This window comes from Pelmatolapia mariae, linkage group LG8, assembly GCF_036321145.2.
Source record: "Pelmatolapia mariae isolate MD_Pm_ZW linkage group LG8, Pm_UMD_F_2, whole genome shotgun sequence".
Lineage (NCBI taxonomy): Eukaryota > Metazoa > Chordata > Actinopteri > Cichliformes > Cichlidae > Pelmatolapia > Pelmatolapia mariae.
Window position 1 is genome coordinate 2,483,337 of NC_086234.1, and position 24,718 is coordinate 2,508,054.

A 24,718-nucleotide genomic window follows, 5' to 3' on the forward strand; every position below is an offset into this window, starting at 1 on the left:
ACAGGGCGACAAAATGAGCATCGCTCTCTCCACATGAGCAGAGGTGAGTGGCATACAGCTGCCTGAGGCACACACACACACACACACACACACACACACACACACACTTTTATCATGAAGTGACAAAATCAGCTGAGAATAAATTTACGTGACAGAGGACAATCTGCAGGTTTGTTTTGAAATTTGTGTTCAGAGGTAAATCGAAGCTCCAACATGTCTTCACTCTACTACTCTCTTATTCTACTTTTATTCTACTCTGTAATGTAAAATTATCATTATTTTAACTTTCATGATCAGCTGCATGTTCTTCTTCTGTTGGTCAGGTGAACGATCACGCGAAGATTTCATCCCTCTGTGATGGGAAAGAACATCAAAATTTATGGATCAGACAATAAATGAATCAAGTAATAAAGTTGTTGTTACATCTTATGGCTTCTATCTCTTGTATGTGGTTAGAGTGTGTTACATTTATGAGAAAGCTTCACACTTCATAAGCACCCTCACATCATCTGTGACAGCTGAACTGTTACATGAAGCCTGCAGCACGTTTCCATGTGTCACTGAATCACACATCACAGCAGTGTGTGTCACAGCACACACCTGCAGCGACCTGCTGTGAGGCTCATGTGCTTATTTGTTGGCTTTCTTCCCTAACATGTAGCACCTACGTTCAGCTGTGCTTTCCTCAGTCGCTCTCTGATCCTCAGAGTTGTTCCTGTTACACTTTATTCATGTCTGCACGTGTAGTTTGTGCCCAGAGGTCACAGAAAGCGGGCATGGACGTCCACCTGGAGCCTGACGATGAACTGTATGTCACTCAGATCTTTCCTTGGTTTGCTCCTCTGCCTGCTGTGTGCTGAGCCCAGTTTGCCCAGTAAAAACCCTCTGAGTGCTTATTAAGGCTTGACTCCCGCTTATATTCACCACATTGACCTGGGCCTGACTGAAATATAGATTAAGATGATCTCACCCTGTTTGCATTGTACAGGTGTAACCCAAATTTCTCCTAATCTTCACTTTATCCTGATGGGATTCACATTATCCTCTCTGTGCAGCACCAAAGAACATTTAACCCTCTCTTACACAAAATAGTGAGACACCTCCCTCTGAGTGAACGCACAGCGAAGAAGAAGAAAGTCACAGCTGAGGAGGGAATGAAGCGGAGCGTGGGATGGAGACGAGACTGCTTATTTGGTTTAAAATGAGAGAAAATCAGCCAGAAAGGATGGAGAGGAAGAAGAAAAGGGAACAGGAGAGGAAACAGGTGAGGAAAAGGACACAGTGAAGAAAAATACGACGACGCACGCAAATGTACAAAAACAGGAAGATAATATTCAGAATAAAAAGAAAAATTTTATAATCAAAAAAAGACAAGAACAAGGTGAAGGAGGAAATGAAGGTTTAAAAGATGAGAGAACGACACCTGAGAGAAAGACAGGAGACCGAGAGCGTGACCTCTGCGGGCCGATGCCGCCGTGATGTCGGACGTTTGGTGAAAACTACAATCATCTCCACAAATGTCAAAATCAGGCAGGGAAAGACACAGCATTTGTCCTGAATTACAGTAATTGTTCTGTTTGCCGTCTTTAAATGTCAGCTGCGCGTCACGGTGCTTTTTCACAACTGGGAATAATAGTCAGTTACTGTGTGTGTGTGTGTTCGAGCTTACACAGAGTTTATTGTGCGCACTCTGTATGTCAGCGAGATAAACTTGAATTTGATGGCTTATTTTTCATGAGGCAAACTGGCGTGTAAACTGAGACGCGGGGAAGCGGCTCAGCTTTCGTACATGATTCATACGTGAGAAAAAACTACAGCTCTATGAGGCTGTTTAACTGTGCGTAGTTTGAACGTAAGCAGCGGCCTTTGTGAGGCACGTCCTGGTGAACTTTTACTGTGATCTGATGTCCATAAACCAGAAAGTCCAGACTTTGTCACGTGTCTGCTGCGTCCCCTCGTTGTCCACAAGGTGTCCTTTGGCATCACTGGTGCTGTGGATGTGGCTGTAGTGGCCACTGAGATGTAACGGACACGTTTAACAGGCACACGTGGTCCTCAGGAGGAGGTTGGAGGGGTGTGCGCGGGTCAAGTCCTATTGGAAATGCTGCCTTCTGATCATAAGTTTTTCCTTTGCTTCTTACTCTCAGTTCTAATCACTGGTTAGGTTTACGTACCAAAGACAAAATAAATGTAAACTTTATTTATCTCAAAGTTGGCAAACTCTTCGGGAACTGCTTGTTTGGGGTCAGGCACTAAGGCTACGTTCACACGTACGCGGGTATTTTTGAAAACTGAGATTTTCCATTTTCGTTTTTTAAAAAGAATCCCATCCACACGTGCAGTTTCGAAAAAATATCTCCACATGTAAACGCTGTCAAGGACATGCCAAATCCTAACTGTGTAGAAATGTTGGCCAATCAGAAGTCCAGAAGCCTGGGAGGGAAAGCGTAAACAGGTACAAGTACTTCTGAAAGGTTTTTGTGTTTTTCTGGAAAAGCAGCTAATTTTGTGGAGCTTTTCAAGTGCCTTCATCATTTCAGATGTTATTAACTAAAGACAGTATTTTAGATTTTGTCTCAGTGGCTCAGTTGGCCTGAACATTTTACGTTAGTCTGAGTGATTCATAATCATAACTCACAGACTCACAACTTAGGAATAGACAAAATACATACAGCATACATACATTTAATTTAAATTTAAAAAAACAAAAGAACAACAACGTTGGGATTTGGGTTGTGAGAGCGTCTGTGTTGAATGTAGAAGTTCTCTGTGACGCCTCTGTCTTTGTGGAGGGACAGTAACTGCGTGTAAAAACTGCAGATAGTCAGATTATAGAATTATAGAAATTCATCTCATGTAAACAATAACGTGGCGCATGGCGCGGCGTCAAAAAAGGCGTACACCTTTGACGTTGCGTGACTAAATCTCCATTTTCCTCGTCCACACGTAAATGCAAATACTGAGTTATTAAAAATCTCCGTGTTCAGTGACCCAAAACACTGTTTACGTGTGGACGAAAGCCCCGAACGCGTAGAAAAAGCTGTGTTTTTAAAAATACTCCTGTACGTGAACGTAGAATATATCATTTTTGATCTTTTTAAAAATTATTTTCTTGGCAGTTAAGGGAGAAAAATACTTCTAATCATATTCATTAATGCTATTTACATCTTTCACAAAAAGAGTCATTTATGATGGTTCCCAACACTTGGGGGTTAGGGGTCATCTCCAGGGATGTGTTAGACCTCTGAGGGTTAGGGTTATGGAAAGATGATGGTTTGGGTTAGTATATGCCTATTAACAACAGTAACCTTGACGACATGGGAGTGACCATTATGGCATAACCCACCATGATGCCAAAGGACACCTTAATGCATAAATTAGCCACACCAGAGGTTTGACAGAGTAGGGCTGAGCGACTCCCCGGGGATGAGAATAGGCTGGAATGTCCTTGCCTCGAGGTATATGGAGTACGTGGGTCCGTTACACAAAAATCAATCAAAAGATCTCAATATTTAAAGTCCTGCACGTGAATGTAAAGTACAAACTTTAGTTTCTCAGTAGTAGATATTCTGTGTTTGTCCACAGAGTACACCTCGACACACTAACTGTGGTTTTCTGCAACAACAATAAAAAAACTCGAGGTCGTTTGGGAGAAGGATGATGAAGATGGAGCTAGTGAACAAGGGGAAAAGGAGACGGGCCCACAGGAGGTTTGTGGCGAGAGAGGACATGCAGGTGTTTGACCTGACAGAGAAAGAGTCAGAGGGCAGGAAGTGATGAAACAGATGGTCTGTGATGTCCTCGTGGTTGTTTTGGGTCATCAGCGAGTCTCTGGTAGTGAAGTTTGTCTAAAAGTTCATGTCCTCATTTAACATTAAGCTGATATTTGGATGCTGGAAGCTGATCTGACAGCCCTGGTACACTCGGTGTATGTGCACAGTATTTGAGTGGGTGGCTGAATTTTATGAATGCGCTCATGAATTTATGGATGTGCATCAGTGATTTGTGCAGCAGAAAAAAGTTTCAACACCACAAGTTAAGACAGGCCCTGTGCGTGTATTTGCCCGGGTCGCCATCACAAAACAGGACGTACGACAAGTGGAGAGAATAGTTTGACCGAGGAGGTCTAGAAGACAGGAATCGAAACTCTTCTTCAGAGTACTGATTTTGCTACTCATCACATTTCTCTTTTTCACTTAACTGAATAATTTGCACCCACTAATTACTCAATTCATCCCATCAGATTAATAATTAGTCCCTTTGAATTACTGCTTTATACCCTCAAACATTTTAATTCATTCTGTAAAACATTCATTCATTCAGCACTCTCATTATGGACCCCTTTGATGAGCGAAACAGATATATGTGAATCTTCATGTTTGACTGTGAAACACATCTCTGTGGTATTTTTGCCTTTGTTTGATGAAGGTCTTTGTGACAAAAGGCTGAGGACAGATGGAGCCATTTGAAAGGAAAAAAATGGAGACAAATTCCTCAAAATAAATTAAACACTGACCACACAAACTGTTTGAAAACACAAATTCCTAAATTATAATGACTTATCCAAAGTGTTCCTCCAGACAGAACCTGGACTCCAGTGGATATTTCAGTGTTTATTCCCACTATTGTTGTTTTTAAAGTATCCTAACAGGGAAAAAGTGCTGGTAAAGTGCATTACATGTTGCAGAGGTACCACTTTGTATCAACTCAGGTCTAAGTCATCATCAGTGACGACCTCAACCCTAATCCTAACTCAAACCCATTCATGCACACTCATCGTGTGCAGGGATGTCAATTAATTCTGGTGATTCTTTGCACTGTTCTTTTGTACAGTGGAATGATGGTACACCATACATCTTTAATAAGTTTAAAAAACAAGAGTTGGGTCCCCAATTTTGAATTTATTTTGGATTTTCCCTGATCCACACAGGTTCAAAAGTATGCATACAGGCTAAAATATATTCATAGACACTCAGAAATCTTTGGGTAAATGTCCCTTAGCAAGTTGCACCAAGCTTCTGGCATAATCCTGGACTCTTCTTGGCAGAATTGAGTTAACTTACACTGGGTGGTTTCCTGGCAGAGACACATCCAGATAACTTTTATTTACGTACGGTTGTTTGAACTGATGATCTTGGAATATGCAAACCTTCCAAACTTGTGTAAATGTAAAGTTCTCCTTCTGCAAGCTTCACTGAGTTCCTTGGACTTTCTGTCGTTCTAAGTCTTGGTCAGTCCAACGAGTGCTGTCAAACAAATCCTTTTTATAGTGCAAAGACAGACTACCAGCTGCAGCCAGTCATGATCACTATGAAAAGGATTTAGGCCTTGGCCTCGTTGGGTTAAAAGACACTGCAGAACCTTCAGCACCACTTATTAAAATATTAAAGCGGGCGTTTGTATGTATATATCTGAGTCTGTGTGGATTAGAGGAAACCCCAAATACACTTGTCCACATTTATAACAGAACTCAGGGAGGCATGACTTGAAAGCTAGCACTACTTTCTGCCATACCAGAACCTTTACTGCACACTGAGCTGATTTTTTAATTTATTTATTACCTCCAGGTTCTGCAGGTGTCCTTCCTGTGGGTCACACAGCAGCGAGGAGATCCGGTGGTTCTGCCTCATGCAGCGGGTGCTGCTGTCCTTCAACAAGGGGAAGATCTGCCGGATCACCGTCATGCGCCCCAGTGCACTGTGGGTAAGCTCCAGGATCTCTGTGTCGCTGATTTCCTGTGGCGATGAGACGGTGGGACAAAGTGAAGGAGACGTTATTGACCTCGCTCGGTCTGTTTGTCTGCATATTAACTGCTGGAGGTTGAGTGTTTATTGTCTCCTGAGAATCCGGATGAGGGTTTGGTGAGAGGCAGATGCTGATTGTGGCAGATTTCTCGAGTGTTGTGTGACGAGTGTTTGTTTTCGAACCCAGCGCCCGATGAACAAAATTATGTTTATTTCATCTGCCATGTTAATTAATTACAGAGAATGTGAAGTTTTACGAAGAAAACCAAATGTCAGTGTCAAGCCAAACGGGAAGGACGGTGCACGCGAGCCATTAAAAAGCTTCTTTTGTGCCTAATTGCTTTGACGAGAAGAAAGCCAATTATTTTCTGTGAGGTGTAATTACAGATAGCCTTGGCCGAACTCTAAAAGCATAATTAAAAATATCTATGAAGAATATTAGGTTTATTATGTTTTATAACACCGAACATAATTACAGTCTACATCTTAAGTAAAAGCGAACCCAGTGAGGACTTGCTGCAGTTTATTTTCTATTAGAAAAGTCCACTTTCTTCTATTTCTGTATGTAAGTCACCTTCATCCAATTAAAAGTGAACCTGTAAACAAAAGTCATGCAGACTTGTAGCTCATTTATTGCACGGGTTTGAAAACATGTCATTCTGTCAGGCCGAAGGGTTTAAAGTCAAAACAAGCTGGATTCCAGGTAATTGCAGCGATGGCATTAAGTTCAGTTTGCTGGCTGAAACATAGCTCCTCTCCCTCCTGCTGAACACACAAAGACATACGAGAGCCTCTGTGCTGTCTCCGTACACGGCGTTTCAAAGGTAGACAAAGCCTCCGGGCATGAAAGGGAACCTTAAGCTGCTTAAACCTGCTTTCTTTCTAGTGGCCACCAGGGGGCGATTACTCCTGCTCCAAAAAACATGTGAGCTATGCGACCTATGACCTCGGTTTGGTATTCTTGGGCAAAATGAAAATCATGCTGGCATTTACAGCAAACTGGACATGTTTGTGCTCTGGACTGTGGAGATGCTCACAACTGATTAAACCTGTGGAATTTACCAAAAGTACTTTTTATGGCCTAAAGAACAAAAAATTTAAAAAAGGCAACATTATTACTGAGCTCCTGACACTGCTAATATAAATCATTATTCCACGAATGTTATTTATTAACATGCATCCTGTCAAACTATGACTGAAGTGGAATCAGACTAGTTGAGCCAGGCGTTACAGCCGCCCTCTCTTCGTTCCTGTTTACATCCCAGTCTGGAATAATGTTCCTGAGTAGGTGTGAAGCTTCAGATCATCAGGTTCATTGTTTACTTTCAACTCTTTTCTGTACATTTTTGTGCTGGTCTGCAAAAAGCGCTCTCAGTGAAGTCAGCAGGATGATGCTGGACGCGACAATATCGACATTTCCCCCTCAGTCTGTTTGAGCTAAATGTGATGAATAAAGTCAGATATTTGGGTCACATCATCAGGAATTATCTGCCTGATGATGACCAAGTGTGGCCCCAACAAACCAACAGTGTGCTGTGCTTCACTTTGTGCAGCTTGTTTGGGGTGTGTGGAGGTGACACAAAAGTGTAGACGAAACGTTTGCGACTCGTAAAGTTCTCATGTTCTTTGCAGATTTGGATTACGTTGCTTAACACATGAAAACTGATTTTATGGTCAGCTCTTTGGCAGATACTGAAGCAGAGACTAAGTGGAAGCTGTACAGACGCTGGTATCTGCAGCAGAGTACGAGCTCGGCTATGATGGAACAAAAAACTTTTAGGCCAAAATGAGCTCTGTTCAGATTTGACTGGTCAGTGACATGAGTGTTCATTTAGAACAGGGGTGGGGGAGTCCAGGCCCCGAGGGCTGGGGTCCTGAACAATGTTCCCTCTAATTTTTCATGTGTCTGAGTGAACACACAAACTCCCTGAGCGGTCCCTTGGACCACTGTAAGCGACATCAGACGTGTGCACTGTGGTCACGCCAGCATCGAATGCATCCAAGTTACATGGTTTATTAAAATAATCAAATTACAGCATTTACATTTATGTTAGACTACTTTTAATTAACTGCTTTAGCCCACTTACAATGAAAACGTAAAAAAACCTTGTTCATGACTTGTGTAGTATGTTAACACTAACTTGAACTCCAATTTTGAAAACACAACTTTTTTTTTTTCTTCAGGGGGTTGGGAAGCTCATCTTGTAACCGTTCGATCCCCGGGCTCTCTGTCCTGGTCGTTGTGTCCTTGGACAAGACACTTCACCTACCACCTACTGGTGATGGCCAGAGAGACCGATGGTGCGATATGGCAGCCTCGCTTCTGTCAGTCTGCCCCAGCTGTGGCTACAACTGTAGCTGCCTCCACCAGTGTGTGAATGTGAGAGTGAATGAATAGTGGGATTGTAAAGCGCTTTGAGGATCTCGAAAAGCGCTATATAAATGCAATCCATTATTATTATTATTAATTCTTTGACCTATTTTGATATCTAATTTTAAAACATGGCTTTTAGCTGCGACCGAGTGTTTCGTGCCACGCTTTGATGCTTGATTGATCGCTGAGTGACTGCAGGGACTCGAAGAAATCCAATTCAGACCATTTGGTGGCACTTGGCACCACAGAGCCGAGGCGCCGAAATGGATGCAATATTACAGGGCATGGTAATGACCTGCATTCAGGCACAAGCAGATTTAATGGGAGGGGGGTGCTGATTCTGACAGCGACTGGGAGGGAAGCTGGTGATCAAGGAAAGAATCAGATAAGAGGTTTGGAGGGTAGTTATTTGGTGAAAAACAGTGTGATGTAGCTTTCAGGAACAGGTAATGGTGCTGTGAAGAAAGATGGCATCCTGACCGAGAGCACACGGCGCACAGCTTACTGCAGCTTATTCAGAAGCAATGAGGCTGTCGGTTAACACTTCAGATGATAGAAAACACGCCATGGCGAGCTGTTTATCATAGCCTGCCGTTAGACCGGTATTATACAACTGCTGTTAGGCGTTATTAAGCAACACAAGTTTCTACCATGAGTGCAGCTCATTACACAGCAGAAAACAAAATTGTCACACTGATGAAAAATGGGAGGGCTCTGCAGTGTGGGGATGAGCTGTGTGTGAGCAGTGCAGACATCAGCAGGTTCACAGGAGAGAGCTGCTCTCATACATCCTTACATGATTACTGTGGGATATTAGCATGCTAACACGTCAGCGCAGTTTATTCAGACGGTGCCGGCTCATAAGTTTCCTCAAGGTGCTGCATAATGCGAAGGTTCAACATCAGAGTCGTGCAGGACAGCTTTGACCTGATGATGCACTGCATGAAATGTCAGAGAATCAACAATATTATTATGATGCTTCCTCAGGGAAACATGAAGCTCTGTGTTAGAGTTCATGGTAATCAACTCAGCTGATCACCAGCAGGGTCCATCCTGTGGGGAGCACGCATGACCTCACGGACGCCAAAACAGTCGGCATGTCAGAGCACTCGGGTCTTAAACCACACAGTCCAAGACTACCTGTGCTTGGAAGTGTGGAAGTGAAAATAAATAAGACTGCAGTTCCTCAAATGCCCACTTGGGGCTGACTCCAGTGTTAAAATGTGTTTACAGCCTGAGACAAAAGACTTTTAGTTTTAATGGATAGTTTAGTCAGGGTCCGGGTTTTTTGACCCAACATTTTGAGTTTTATGCCTTTTTCGTATTATAATGTTCTTTTTTGTACAGTTTACACTTCAGTTACTTCTGTCCATAGTGAGTTCTGTTTCCCTGTTTAGTTCTCGTCTGCCCAGTTTCATCCCAGGTCTGTGTTGGTTATGGCGTCGTGTCTTTAGTGTCGCGAGTCTGTCAAGTCCCTTGCGTTTAAATCTCCCTCATCTTTAGGTTAGTGTTTAGTTTTGTATCCCTTCCCCTTTGTTTTTGTACCTTTTCATCAGCCTCTAATAAACAGCTCACTTTCTTAAAATATAGTTTTGTTTCCAGGTGTCTGCATTTGGGTCCTCTTCCTCTCACCACACGGTGAGGGAGGGCACCGTGTGATTACCAGGATGGTGTTTTCATAATGTTCAGAACACTGAGTGTAGAAAGCCGTGACTTTTCACCCTAATTTACTTTGTAGTTTGCACTTTAGTTGCTCAGGTGTAAGGCCGTGTCCAAAGTTCTTCACATGTAGCCGAGGCTAGCATCCAACACCGGCCCCCTGATGGGCATTATTGGTGTAGTTGTGTAAAAGTTGCAAAAACAAGCACCTGAGACAAACCAGCAAAGACAAGTAGCTAATACAAGCAAAAACACACCTGGGACGTGACAAAGAGCTGTTATTAGCTGGTGCTAGTTGTTGCTAAGGCAACAGATATTAACCTTCTATAAACCGGCTGATTCTCTGAAGTGAACTGTAGTTATAAAAGCCGTCAAAAACTCTGCTGCTGGAGACTTTTAAACATGTCAGATTGGACTAATTAAACGAATAAAACTGAGAAAATTAAATATATTTTTTTAAAATTACAATGATGAAATCTCTGTGCTCTTCTTGCTTTGACAGCTTGATTATAGAGGGATGAGCCTGGTTTAATAACAGACACTCAAAAATCATGGCACGCTTCAACACGAGAACTTGGAACCAGTGTCTTACCCTCAATTTATTTGGGTAAATGCAGAGTGAATTTTGATTAAAATCACACTAAAATAATACATTATGGAGTGTTTTTTGCAGTTTGTAAAATAGAACTTGGGGACTAATCGGGTGCAACTTTATTAAATGTCTTTATTGTAATAAATGAGCTGAAATTAACTCACAGTTTGGAGTAGCATGATTAGTCTTCAGTTTGCTTTTTACCTACTAATCCACTGCTGGAAGACTTTCCCTGCTCTCATTACCTGCACTCCATTGGCCTTGGCTTCCCTTCTGTGTGGTGATGGACGGAGATAAGAGGAAGAAAAAGAAAACCGGGAGAAAGAAACGGGTCTCTGATGGATTTAGCCGTCGATGCAGATGGATTGTTTAACAGTCACACCTGCAGCAGCTGTAATGTAACCTGGGGTTGCTTCATGTTCACAAAGAGTCTGATTTGCATTTCAAAGAGAAGAACGGGTGTCATTTACAGTTAGAGTCCATTTTCATCTCATTTGCACCAACTGTTTTCCATTGTGTACTGCAGGTAATTAGGTTTTGTTCAACATGAACTCTTTTTTTTAACACAAATGACTGTTCAGACCTACAAAGACTAGAAAAGCACAAGTGAGGAGGTGGTGAGAGCTCCTTTTGTCAGTTTCTTCTACTCTATGGTGTCAGTTAGGGGTGAAAGGTCTCTGAAAGTTCCTCTGTCCCGGGGTAAGTGAAGAGTTGGAGTCGGTACGCTGTTACAACAATCAATGTCCCATCAACAGCTGATGGGAACATTAACCGATGCTAAATTTACACAAAGCTGGTGAGTGGACTAAAAACCAGAGAGAGCAGAATATTGTGACTGGACCTTCTACAGGTCTTGATGCATGCTCAGTCATTCAGCTAAGTAAATCCCCAAAACTTGATTCTGTTCATCTGGACGTTTTCAGTAGGAGAAACATTTTATCACTCATCCAAGGGACTTCTTCAGTCTCAGCTGACTGCAGGACTGAAGGACTGAAGTCATTATGCAAATGTACTGTTTATAAGATTGGGGAAACCTGCAGTCAGCTGAGACTGAAGAAGTCACCTGGATGAGTGATGAAACGTTTCTCCCACTGAAAACGTCCAGATGAACAGAATCAACTTTTGGGGACCTTCTACAGTTTCTTCTGAGGTATGGCAACAGCACTAAGCAGCACAACATTACACTGTATTATCTTTAAACAGCTAATTGTTGCCATTGTGTTTGGGAATATTGGGATTAGTACTCCAACATGAATTTACCTTGGTAAACCAGCCTAATGTTTACCATCAACATAGTCTGAGAGTGCAGTGGTCGGTACCCATGCAAGGAAGGAACTGTGGTGAACCAGCCATCGAGCATCTGTGGGATGTGCCGGATACACAAGTCTGATCCATGGAGGACCCACCGCACAATGTACAGGACTTAAAGGACCTTCAGCGTTTAATGAAGCTGCTTTGGCATCAACACAATATCAGGCAGATCGCTTATGATATAAAATAATATTTTAAATTCACCAATAGGCTGATTTTTTGCCATACATTAGCTTCCTCTTGGTAAAGTTTGAGGAAGTGGTGGGTGGTCTGGACTGGACGTACGTATAGAGTAGATTAACTGGCTGTTTAAATTTGATACGTGAATCATAGTGAAAGAAAACCGACGCCTCACTTTGGATTCTTCACAAGATCCTGTGAAAACACAAACCTGTGAGATTTCCTAACTTTTTCTCATCTTGTATCTTGTGTCTGTCAGTATCAGCTGACCAAAACAAGTAGAAAGGATTGATTGGCTCAACTTGGAGCAGGTTTTTTTTCCCTTTATTGCCAACACAAGTCATCCAGTAGCTTACAAACCAATCTGGAAGCTCATTGTTAGATACCACAGTGCCTAATTACAGCCTGTACTTTCAGCCTGTTAGTTTAGTTCAATATTTAAAATTTCTTATCAATTCTACTCGTAGGATTGATCGTAGGAGACTAACAGCTACACCATACAGGTTGATACCGACTCATGTTCAGTATTTCTCCACCTGATTTGTCAGTGCTGCTGCTGCCCTGCTGTTTCCACCCGTCATCCATCTGTGTTTTCCAGGGAGATCTTTACTCACTGCTCTCAACAGTATCTGTAAAATAGTAGCCAGGAGTGATGAGCTGCAAATGTTTTCTGTCAGCAGATTAGTTTATATCTGTTTTCTTCAACTAATGACTGAAAAAGCACGGGACTCTTCTTTCAGCTTCTTCTAACTGACAGATGTGAGGATTTTTATTCTGAAGCTGATCACAGACGCTTTGTGACGAGTTATTAATGTTCGTCGGATCAAACTCGACCGTCCGACCGCTAGGCTTCACTGCTGTGCCTCTCACTGCCAGCCCTCCCTCACTGCCCGCTCTTTTCCCCTCTGGTTAATTGTTGCCCTCATCGCTCTTCACCTCTTTCTCTCATTACCGTTACACTGCCTCCCTCTACAGCTCTGTTTGTTCTCGATTCTCTCCTCCCTTCTGCTCTCTCAAAGTCTCTGTCCCTCTCCAGGTCTTTTTAATTGGCATCAGTGGTGTTGTCTGGCTGTTTGTGTTGCCAGCAGACAGAGGGTGAAAAGGCCATTCTCCTTCTGTTGACAGCATGCCTCGCTTTGTACTTTAGTGCCACCCAGCATTACGCTGACTGTGTGGTTATTTGAGCAGGGCTTTCTGGCAAAGATTACAATACCTGGGAAAAAAAGTGAAATTTATAGCTGATCCCTGGACATGCAGAAGCCTTTACGTGCTGGAAACAACCTAAAGTGCTATAAAACAAACTTTTCATGGAGCCGTTTTCTGCACCAGCAGATTTTCTTGCTTTGCTCAAAATGCACAAACAGACTTTTGATAATTCACCGATCCAATCAGTGACATCAAACAGATTGTTATTGGTTGTGTTTACTGAACCATTCATTGTAATGCAGGTCTCTCAGTCGTGCACCCATGCATGGAAAAGCTAGATCTGCGCACGGTGATGTCACCCACAGGTTTGTAGACCGTGGTCGCTGTTTCGAATCCTTGAATTTGGTATTTTGGACCTCAGGATCTGAGTTTGTTGAAGCCAGAAGTATGGGCTCAAATTGTGGTCATAAATATTTTGTACTTGTAAAACAGATTTGTGTGTGTAAAAAGAATTTGTGTGTGTGTAAAAAAGATTTGTGTGTGGACTTAGCCAAAAAATACGTGTGAAACTCTGCACTCAAGTTTCAAGTTACAAGTACGAAATTGTTGTTGAAATGACACAGTCTTCACTAGTGGGGATAGTTACAAAGCTTTCTTCGTTATGAATGAGCATACATGTTTTTACTGAATATTTGAAGAACCAGCAAAAAAAACAGAAACTCTTGCAGAGGACATAAAGTCAGAGATAGAAACGACAAGGAGCAGGTGCATCTAGTACAGGTAGAGCTGCTGCAAAAACCCACAGAGCCCAGCAGCCAGGGCAACAAATTCTGGATCCTTGGCTTTTAGCTAGCAGTTAGCATTAGCAGCACATCCTGTGTCCGATGTGAAAGGACCTTTATGCTGCGCACTGTGACTCACAGCCATGGTCCCGGGTCAGCCCTGACTTTGTGTTAAACTAATCCTAAAGTAATGATGGTATTTCTAACCACTGACATACCACAACTTTATCCTTTCAACAGCTGCTGAAAGTTAGCGGACCTAGCTGCTATCGGATATTTATATAGAGATCCTCCAGCTTCAAACTGTATTACCCTTCAAGGACCTGCAGTTCAAAAAAGCACCCCTCCAACAGCCAAACCCATCTGTTCTCTGATTGGATAGTTACATTTGTGATTGACATGACATTGGCCAATCAGATGAAAGGGAGAAAAACAGTGTTAAAATTCGTATTTTTTGGCTAAGTCCACACACAAATCTTTTTTACGCACACACAAATTCTTTTTACACATACAAATCCTGATTTACAAGTACAAAACTGATTTACAAGTACAAAATATTTATGACCACAATTTGAGGCCATACAGAAGACACTGCATCTTTGAGGGGGTGGAGTGCGAAGTTATCAGCTCATTAGTTCTAAAATATAAATAAGATAGTAGGCACAGACTTTTGGATGGTCTCTTAGCGCAATTAAAGATTCAGTGATTCATTTATGTGTCACATTAATGCTATAAAAACATTTCAAAGGCGACCAACAACACCTCCTTCATGAATCATCACCTTATGGTTGTGGAGGGGTTTGTGTGTACCAGTGACAGCAGGGGCTATGTTGTTGGAGGCCTTTGCCCCTAATAGGGTCTCCCCAGGCAAACTGATTTAAGTGCCCCCCATGAAAGAAAGTCAAAGAAAAATCAAAGGACCAGTTCATGCTGTCCAGGTCAGGATTACCAGGCCTACACTGTGGAGCCCAGCCTGAGGGACCCCACCTCCAGGCCGGTCTTCATCTATGAGGTGCAGCCCTTAGAGCTGACGTGGCCTTCTGTATCCTCAGCACCAGCAGGAGGCGCCATCAGGGTCAGGTGCAAAGTGTGTTGGGCAGAAGCTTAGATTATAGATTATACTCAGTTGCTGACACAGACATGGAGAGCTGGAGGTCCTACAGCAGTGGTGTCCAAACCCAGGCCTCGAGGGCCGGTGTCCTGCAGGTTTTAGATGTGTCCATCACAGCTGATTTAAATGGCTAAATGACCTCCTCAACATGTCTTGAAGTTCTCCAGAGGCCTGGTAATGAACTAATCATTTGATTCAGGTGTGCTGACCCAGGGTGAGATCTAAAACCTGCAGGACACCCGCCTTCGAGGCCTGGAGTTTGACACCCCTGGTCTACATAGTGTTTTGAGTTGGAGTTGGCCAAGCCTATTCTACAGCCATCATGGTTATCCTTGGTTATGGTTATACCCCTTGAAGTTTACTGCAGCATCACTGGGAGCCAAGTGAAGACTGGCAGACAATTTCAGGAGATGGATGGATGGATGGATGGATGGATAGATGGGTGGATGGATGAATGGATGGGTGTATGGATGGGTGGATGGCACCAGAGAGGTCCGGCTCAGGGACTGCAATGACCTGAGGAGAAGTCTAGCAGATAGCTAATGGCTCTTAATGGATAACTTTAAGCCTTAGAACATTTTAAACAGAAGTGTTATATAAACACTCCTGTACAGTTTTTATAAAGGGGGAGATTAGCTATAGAGACCAGCCGTAAACATAGCAGTCTGTGGAGATTGATTCACTTACACTTCGTTTGCACTTTGTATTTTTCAGCCCTGCGTTTGCCATCGATGAGATAATCGGGAAATATCTGCCAGCATCTGAATGGAGATTTTTGGAAACTGTTTAATCTAAATGTAAAATCTGACCAGAAGTGTTATGATAATAATTTTAATTTAAAATGGCAGCTTAAATGATGAATTTATAACTTGTGTGTTTGTGGGTCTGTGTTACACAATGAAGGTGAAAGTCTTTTCCGTGTACCTGAACACTACGCGGGGAGGTGCTGACAGCAGACGGGAAGAAGGAAAGAGGAAGGAAATGGAAATTAGCTCGTTGGCAGTGTCTACCTGTCGGCAGGACATCTGACATCTCACTGCGCCACCACCCAGGACTTGAAACTACCTCTGTTACCTGCCTGAGCTCGGTGACACACTACACACAGAGGCTGCTAAAACTTTAGAGCAAAGTGGGGAACAAGGACAGAACGGTATTTATGAAGCAGGTTGGAGGCTGGAGAGCTGATTTCACATGATGTTTGTGTGGAGGAATGAGGGGGAGGAGGCACCATGGTAACAAGGAAACTGGTGCTGCTCTTATCTATGGAAAAGGTCAATCTTTACCTGTAAGGTTCACACCAACACGCTTCATGTGGTTTGCATTCATGAAGAAGTAAGAAAATGCTCTGGATGTCATCGCTTCATCAGGTAGTGGACTTCTGCTTACACTAGAGCCCACCACCATGAAGCCCAGTGTGACACAGCCAGAGAAGACTGGGGTGCAAACTCCAGGTTGGGAATGAGTTGCTGCTCCAAGTGGAGGAGTTCAAATACTTCAGGATCTTGTTCACAAGTGAGGGGAGAGCGGAGCGAGGGACTGATGGATGGATAAATGTATGAATGTGTGTCAGATGTGATGAAGAGAGAGACGTGACAGTGAAGCTTACTGGTCAATCTGCGGTCCTACCCCCACCTATGGTCATGAAGGCAGATAGAAGTGGATGGAAATAAATATCCTCCGAAGCGCAACTGGACTCCTACTTAGAGACAGGGTCAGTCATTCATTAAGGGCTCAGAGTAGAGCCGCTAGTCCCCCACATCGAAAGGAGGTAGCTGAGATGGTTCAGGAAGCCTCCTGGACACCTGGATCTATCCCTGGGGTAGATCCAGGGCAAGCAGGAGATATTATGTCTCTCAGCTTGCTTCGAAATACCTCAGTGCCCCCCCAGAAGAGCTGGAGGAGGTGGTTGTGAGAGACGGCGGTGTCGGGGTCTCTGATTAGACTGCTGCCCGGTTAAGAGATGAAACTGGAAACCCACAAAACTCCTATACCAAATAAGTGAAGGATCAAATCCCCACTAGGGATGGGTACCGGTATCCGGTGCCATTATGGCACCGGTTCTGACATAAACGGTAGTAACCAGACCGAAAAGCAGCGCACATTTCGGTGCTTTATTTCGGTGCTTTTTTTCCCCCCTGAGATGTCATACACTTTGGATTCTAGCCAATCATTTTACGTTTCCGAGGATAGTAGGCGGGCCCAGGTATGTACGTTCTTTTAGAGCAGAGCTACAGATTAAAAACGCCCAAGGCGAAGCGGTCAAAAGTCTGGCTGTACTTCACAGCAAAAGATGCAAACTCAGCAGCCTGCAACAAGTGCTTTAGGGTGATACTGTGATACTGTGCAAAGGAGGTAACTCCTCGAATCTGATGAAACACCTAGCGACGTATAGCACCGTATTTGATAGCTTGCTGCGAGACCTCACACCGAGCACATCTACTGCGGGTGTGGTGCCTGTTATCGGACCCGGAGTTAGCAACATCCCCCAAGAACCCGAAGAGTAGAGTCCTGGCCCCTAGCCCTGCCAGTGTAGCAGAAATGATGACGATGGCAGCAGCAGCCGTTCTTCTCTGCGTGAGTAGCTTAATGTTGTTCGTGTGTAATTTACGTTGAGTAGGCTAACCACGTTATTACATTAATGCATGTAAGGTGAACTAGCAAACATCATCATAGCTACATGCGGCTGTCTTCTTGTTTGACGGCAGATACCTTCACCCTGGCCAAAAAGGCTAAAATGACCAAAGAAAAAGAGAGAAACAGCTAAACATGAGAGGTTTTTGGACAAAGTTTGTGTTTTTTTCCATTGTTTAAGCACTGCTTCCAACCAAGAGTGATACCATATATGCCCTATAGCTGATTGTTATCTTTTTACAAAAAAAACAGCTAAACATGAGAGGTCCAAAAACCTCTCATGTGTGTTCTCCATTCTTTAAGTACTGGTTCGAGCACCATTTAAGCACCGGCACCGTTTCAAAAGTACCGGTTTGGTACTGGTATCGGATAAAACCTAAACAATACCCATCCCTAATCCCCACCAGTAAAGTGTACATTTTAGGACATCCTCAGGTCTCAGGAAAAAAGTCGTCAGGTCTCAGAGACCTGACAACTTTTTTCCTGAGACCTGACATTTTTTTGTCTGAGACCGCTTCCCAGTTTTACTTCTGAAATGGTGCCTCTCTAAGATGCTCTTTTTATATCCAATCACTGACCTGCTGCCAATGAACCTGATTGGCTGCAAATGTTCCTCCAGCTGTTTCTTTTTAGGACCACTTACCTTTCCTGCCTTTTGTTGCCTACCATGATCTCTCCAGCAGTGAAAATAACATGAAAAAATAATTTAAAAAAAACTTAAATTAAATTTGGATAATTAGGAAATCCAGAAATCATACATGCAGTAGACTGAGTTTCCCCACTTCTTTTCATGGGAAGTTTAAATCCCACATTAATGAAGATAACTGGAATATTTTGAGGAATATTTCTATGTAAACATCATAATTTGCTGTTAATCTAATTAAAAGCATATTGGAAGGAGAAGAGGAGGTGGCAAAGTGGAGAAAATGAGCAATAAAAAATTCTGAATGATTAAAATAATTTCCTTTGATGGGTACAGGATATTATACTACATACACAGTGTGAAAGGACGAGACGCACGGGCGTGTTTATCAAAGGAAATATGTGTGATCACAAAGTCTAACGTGCCAAAAAGCCCAAACACACGCTGCAGGATCTGAACATTGTTTCAATCTTCTGGTTAATTAAAAACGCAGTAATTAGCTGAATGATGACTTTGAAATAAAGGAGATAATTTGAAGTGAATGAGGAGGCTGTTACCAAGCTGGGAGCTGAAAAATGGGGGAAAAAGGGAATCTGGCATTGAAAGTAAAGCTCTGAGGTTTTTGTATTCAGCCTTCAGCAGATGACACCAACAGCCATCTCTGAATTATGCTGTTAACACTTGTCAGCTCAGTTAATTGGCTGGGTCGCTGCCTGAATATTGATACTGGGAGAGCAGAGTGAGCAATTAAAAAGGAAAGATAATTTAAAACTATAAAAAAAATAAACCTGTAACCAGTTGGCAAGAGCAGGCAAGTCGGGAGAAGTCGCGGCTCTGGAGATGTCGGTATTTTGTGACTGAACACAATCCCGGCTGCGGTGGAGGGTGCTGTCATTTTCTCTTTTCACCTCCACTCATTTCAATTTTACTTCCAGCATGGAAAGTTGCCCACGCTCGCCGATCCCCGTCAGAGGGGAGAAAAAAGGCCAGCCGCTGGAGAGAGGCGGCGTCAAACCCACTCAGCTTGTGTTTGTATCCCACATATAAATGTTTTCCATCAGAACAAGCACACAGGACGGGGCTCTTTAACTTATCTGCCTTTTTGTTCTCTGTGCAGCCCGTCCCCGCTGTTCTGGTCCAAAATCAGCCGTAATGAAAGCAACATCATCAAAACTCAAAGCCGACATGGCGAGAAAACCTTTCCAGAGGAAACCAAGTTTGGTAGTTCGGTAGTTTTTGGCGCGTTGTGATCTAAATGATGCTTTAAAGGAGCTCATTTGTGTTCTTTTCAGAGCAACATTTAAATCGAGCTGGGATTTTATCCAAACTGATGCAGACGTGTGGGGAGAAATGGTTAAAGCAACAAGCTAAAGAGGTTAGCACAGACGCCGCTATTGCCCCAGTTAGACCAGAACTACAGAAGATTTGTTAAAGAGCAAAGAAAGGCACAAAGCATGCCATGCAGGAGGCCATAAGTCTTTGTCAAAGGAGTCCGACATGAGTGGAAGAGTCAGTGAAGCTCACTTCTGTCCGATGACAGTGATACTGAGGTGAGGCGTGGCTGTTTTAAGCGTATCTAACGTCGGTGGAATCAAACTGAATAAACTCTCATATCATCTGGAATGTACTCAAACTGGTTATCAGAGGGAAAGTTTGATATTTAAGGGCCTCACAGCTAACACTAACTGGTTTAACCAGCTGTTGTGTAGCCGGCTCTGGTCAGCTGTCTGGAGACGGGAGGGTCACATGTCTAATCTGCTCGCAGTAAGTAATCCTGACAATATCGGGATTAAATGAGCGTGTTCATGTGTTACAGTCAGCTTCAAACTAGCTGCCAAAAAAGCATAAATAAGTATTTGAAAAGCTAAAAACAAAATTCTAAAACTGAAAAAAACCCAAAACAAACATAATCGATAAAAATAAAAAAATATTGAGGGATGCTTGAAAAAAGGCTAATTGATTGACAGCTGGCATCTTATTTCTATTCTTGGACTCTACTAGAGTAGCTTTGCATGATTCCCTGCTTCAGTCTCTTGATCCATCTGGTGTCTGAAACAAGCCGTCTTAGTTTCATTAAAAGCCATTCTACCTTTAAGCCATCTTACTCCTGATTGGCTGCCTCTTGTAAACAAAACAATAAACAATGTAATTTACTCCAATCTAAACTAGTCTGAAAACTGACTTATATCTAATGATTGGACCTCATCTATCAAAAGCACGAGTTCACATTTCCTCAGGGCCCCATTGGTTCTGCACTGTTTCACAGCACCAGGAGTCGGGAACGATGGACTTCCTCCCATCAGAAGTTCACTGATGGAGAAAGTTTGTGTCACATGCTCTGAATGTCTCGGTGTGACTTACCTCGTTGACGAACACCCAGTGACTGTCTTTGGAGGCCAGATTTGTTTCCACTGCCTGCAGACACACAGAGACAAAGAGACGAGGGGTTAATAACGGGGACCGCCCAAAGCCGATTTAATCACACGCTGCTTCTCAGAGGCTGACGCAGCATTTTATCACACTTCAGGTTCAGCAGCCAGATCTTGCAGTGTGGCCTCCGAGGAGCAGCTGCTGTACCGACACCACAGCCGCCTCGTCTGCCTTTGTTCTCGCCTGTGTCACTGCGGCGTGCACGTTTGAAAAGTTCAAGTCGCCCTCCTCCTCTTCCTCCTCCGCTGTCACGGCTCGTCCTGCCAAAATGTCGCACAACAGAGGCTTTTGAGAGAGCAAGTGGTTTGCAGTTATCAAAGCCCCCGGAGCTCGGCCGGTCCTCTGCCACCATGTGATAATCCTAATAACACGCAGCGTCCTACAGATGACGGCCAGCCTCGCAGCTGATAGCACAAAGTGGAGCAGAGCTTAGTCCTGCAGGTCAGCCTGGACCAGCTGGAACATGTACACAGAGGAAGCTGCTAATAATGCAAACGCCCCCAAACATGACAGAACTGTGGAGTTATCTCAAATAATGACGAGATATCATGAAGAAGAAGTAAAATCACTGTAAAACACCCATAATGCTCATTGCTTCATGATTCACAGTTTTAAAAATAAACCTTTATTCTCCCTGAGTGACCCTTAATTCTGACATTTACACTTGGCTCCACCCGAGATGGTTAAACAGCAAACCCTGTATTGTCTCAGAGGTGAAAGGTTGATGGAGGCAGGGATGTATTTGAGTGCGTGCCCACACGACGCCGCACGCCAGCATATGGTCTGACTGCAGAGTCGTGTGGGTGTTGTTCTGCCTTCTGGCTCCATATTTAGAAACAGCATATTTAAACCAACGAGCTCACAGAATCGTTAACTAATGATCGAAATTATATGAAATATGAATATTTCATAGTGATAATAAAAGAATGAGAGGAAACATCTGGTCTGAACACACACGTGCTGTACGTCTCAACCCATCGGAAAAATGTGATCGTGCTACTGAATGAAAAATGAAATGAGAACATTCCTGTTTTATTATTTTTATTTATGCTTTGTAACAAATATCAAAGTTTGTTTGCCGAGGAAAAACTGCTGCTGTATCCTGATAAAGGTTTGAGTGTCTATCTGCGTAGGACTTCAGTCCAGGTCACACTAGTCCTGAGAAGAACTGGACTTCTTCAAGTTTCACCTCTCATCCAATCAGCTTCTTCAGTCCGAGGTATTCAGCCTCTCGTGGGGGTTGTCCTCTGAAGCCATCGATGTCCACTGAATGCCGACCAGTGACCAGACGTGGTGGCTTACGACACCAGCGATCAGCCACTGAATCCCTCCCCAGGTGCTTCAGCCTGAACAAGTCTAGTTGCCTCCTGTAGAGAGTGCAGAGGTGTTCACACCTCGATGGAGAGCAGCTGTCAAAAAGTTGTGTGTTTCATTACACACCAAGTGTGCTGCAAAAAACAGCACGAAGTTCACATTTTTTTGAGATGCAAAAATAAAAAAAAATAGAAATCGTTGAGCTTCTGCAAAAAAATCGTCTCCAAAAAACACTGAAAAAAAATGAAGTCGATATCAAATGATGAAGAGCTGGTGCTGATGTTTCTGAACAAGATCAATAAGTAATATTGGGTTCATCCAATCGTCAGGAGAAGGCATCAGCAGGGAGAATTTCCTGGTATGATCCAGAAGTTTAAAGTTTCATACATATTTCAGGATGTCAGGTTGAGCTTTTGTGGGCAGAATTGGAACCACATCTGAGGAGGCAGAGGAATCGTTTCAGAGAGCCCACTGACCCGGAGTATCATCTAGCTGTGTGTCTGTGTTGTTTCCATATGATTGTGAGCTACAGTGCACTTGTTGCCACATGTGGTCTTATTGGTCATATCTGTTTATTTGCCTTTGAAACATCAGAAAAATCTAGCTTGGTTTGAAAAACTAAATGCCGCAAACTCTTACAGCATAATTATGCAGTCATTGCGAACGGCCAAGCCCGAAAAAGTCTGGTGTGTAATGGCCTTCTTGGCTAAGTTGGGGGGTAGGGACCACCAAACACTTTTAAAGCACTTTTCAGAGGATAGCCAACAGCTAGCTACCAGTAAACAGCTAGCTAATTTTTCAGCCATTCAAAAGATATGTTGCTAAAAAATCATATATCTCATCAAATGCCACAAAGAGCACAGAAGATTATATTTTTAAATAGATATACACACTAATTTTTATCATGTCAAAATTTAACGTGTTACCTATGCTAATGCTAATATGTCTGCATATAGCATTCTAAAAGCCTGCTGCCTGAAGCCTTTTCAGACCTTTTTCACGTGTCACATCAGGTAAAGCTAATTTCATTTCCAGTGGCTCCGTTCCAAGAAGCTAACCGTCAGGCATGATGATGAGCCAGCATGCCTGAAACTAGCTCACCTGAACGGGGAACGGTGCCAAACCTGCCTGCTGTTCAAAAGCTCTGCGTGCTGGATTCCTGTCATAGCTCCGAGCTACACCTGAATACAACAGAGCCATCGCTCGTTCATCATTAGCATTTTACAGACATCCTCTAATGAGCAGGACCAAACCTCGTGACAGATTATAACAAAACCAAACTGTGTCCAGTCCTGACTTTGGGAACAAATACCTGAGACGAGGCATTTGAAACAGGTTTTCCATATTATCCATATTAAGACAGTGGAACGCAGCCAGGAAGCTGGTGGAGACAGAAGAAAAATCTGTGTTTGGGATATTACATCACTGAGTGCATTCACTTCACACACACACACACACACACACACTCACACTAAACAAGAGTATTCCCACACAGCGTTCGGCCATGAATATCAGTTCGTGTCACGTCTTTGCTCTCTGTCCTCGGGGCTCGGACTGACAGATGTTTTCTAACAGGTTCCACATTCGGCTTCCAGATCAACAAACGCTGACACACTCGTGAAGCTCCACACAAGCAACAACCTCGAGGATAAACAGCTCGTGAACTGCATGTCCACAGAGCTAACGCGCACAGACGTTTTTAGAAAGAAGTGTTTTTCCCACATTTTATTTGTACACATCTGCTATGAGCAGATACACCAGTCAGCTGCACGATTCATGTGCAGAGCGAATGAGGCTGATCGTCATGTGACAACGCAGCGTTCTGCTGGGAGTTCTGCCCTTCATGTGGCATACATCTCATTGCACCCCACCCACCTTAAAGACTTACAATCAAATAATGAATGAGAAGTCAATACTGATGCTCTGTGAAGTGATGGAAACCAGTCTGTGTGTGTACATGATGTCAGGTTAACCTATAGCAAAGGCCACAGCACCTGTTCTCATAACACACTTCACATCTCCCTGTGGAGATGTCACCATAACCTTTATTGGACCTGGATTGAGTGCGAGCGTTCTCACGAACGCCTCGATCGCCTCCGTCCTCCCATCCAACTCCGTTCTTCCTCGCTGGTGTTATTTAGATTCTGCCTCTGGGTCCTTACTTCCTGCTCGGTCATTAAAATGCAGCCCACATTGCCCTCTGGTTTATTTTCTGCTACTGTGGGCACAGAAATTGGTTATCAACAACAATTACCCGTCAACCCTGAAGGTAAAAACATGTATATTGTAGCTTTTAATGATGAGTGTGGGTGAAGAGGGGAGCTTGCAGAAACACGATGAAGCAAAGGCTGAAAGGAAAATAAGAGAATAAAAATGTATGGAGTGGAATTAATTCACGATATAAGAACTGGCAGAACATGCTGACCTTGTTGTTCCCGACAGACTCGCCGTGCACCGTTCATATAATTGCATTATCCAAAATATTTCTTACATCAATCTCGCTATTTTTTAAGAGCCGTCTTCGGTTAGTTTGGCTGCCGTTCAGATGTAATAAATTTATGCTTTTAACTCACGGCGAGAATCGACAGCTGAATCAAACAACATGGAGGCTGCGAGTCTAACCAATCAGAGAGGAGTTTCAAAATTCAAGCTGCGTTCAGGAGGATTTTTTAAACCACACTCACATTCTACCATTAAAGTTTCTCAGCATCCTTGAGACCAAATAATTGGCTTTTCTATGTTTCTTTACTCATAAAACATTTGTGAAAGCTATTTTTGGGGTTTCTTTTTTCTGTCTGGCT

The 24,718-nt window shown here is 43.2% G+C and overlaps 1 protein-coding gene across 2 annotated transcripts in view; it reads right to left on the reverse strand.

The window, feature by feature from the left end:
• LOC134633038 (glutamate receptor ionotropic, delta-1-like) overlaps window positions 1–24,718 on the reverse strand; it is a 592,754-nt gene that overhangs the window by 72,742 nt on the left and 495,294 nt on the right. For both annotated transcript variants that reach the window (XM_063481897.1, XM_063481896.1), the window contains exons 5-6: window positions 20,535–20,588; window positions 5,562–5,735 (exon numbers count right to left, since the gene is read on the reverse strand). In XM_063481897.1, the coding sequence (XP_063337967.1) occupies window positions 5,562–5,735; window positions 20,535–20,588 (228 nt within the window). The remainder of the gene's footprint in view (window positions 1–5,561; window positions 5,736–20,534; window positions 20,589–24,718) is intronic.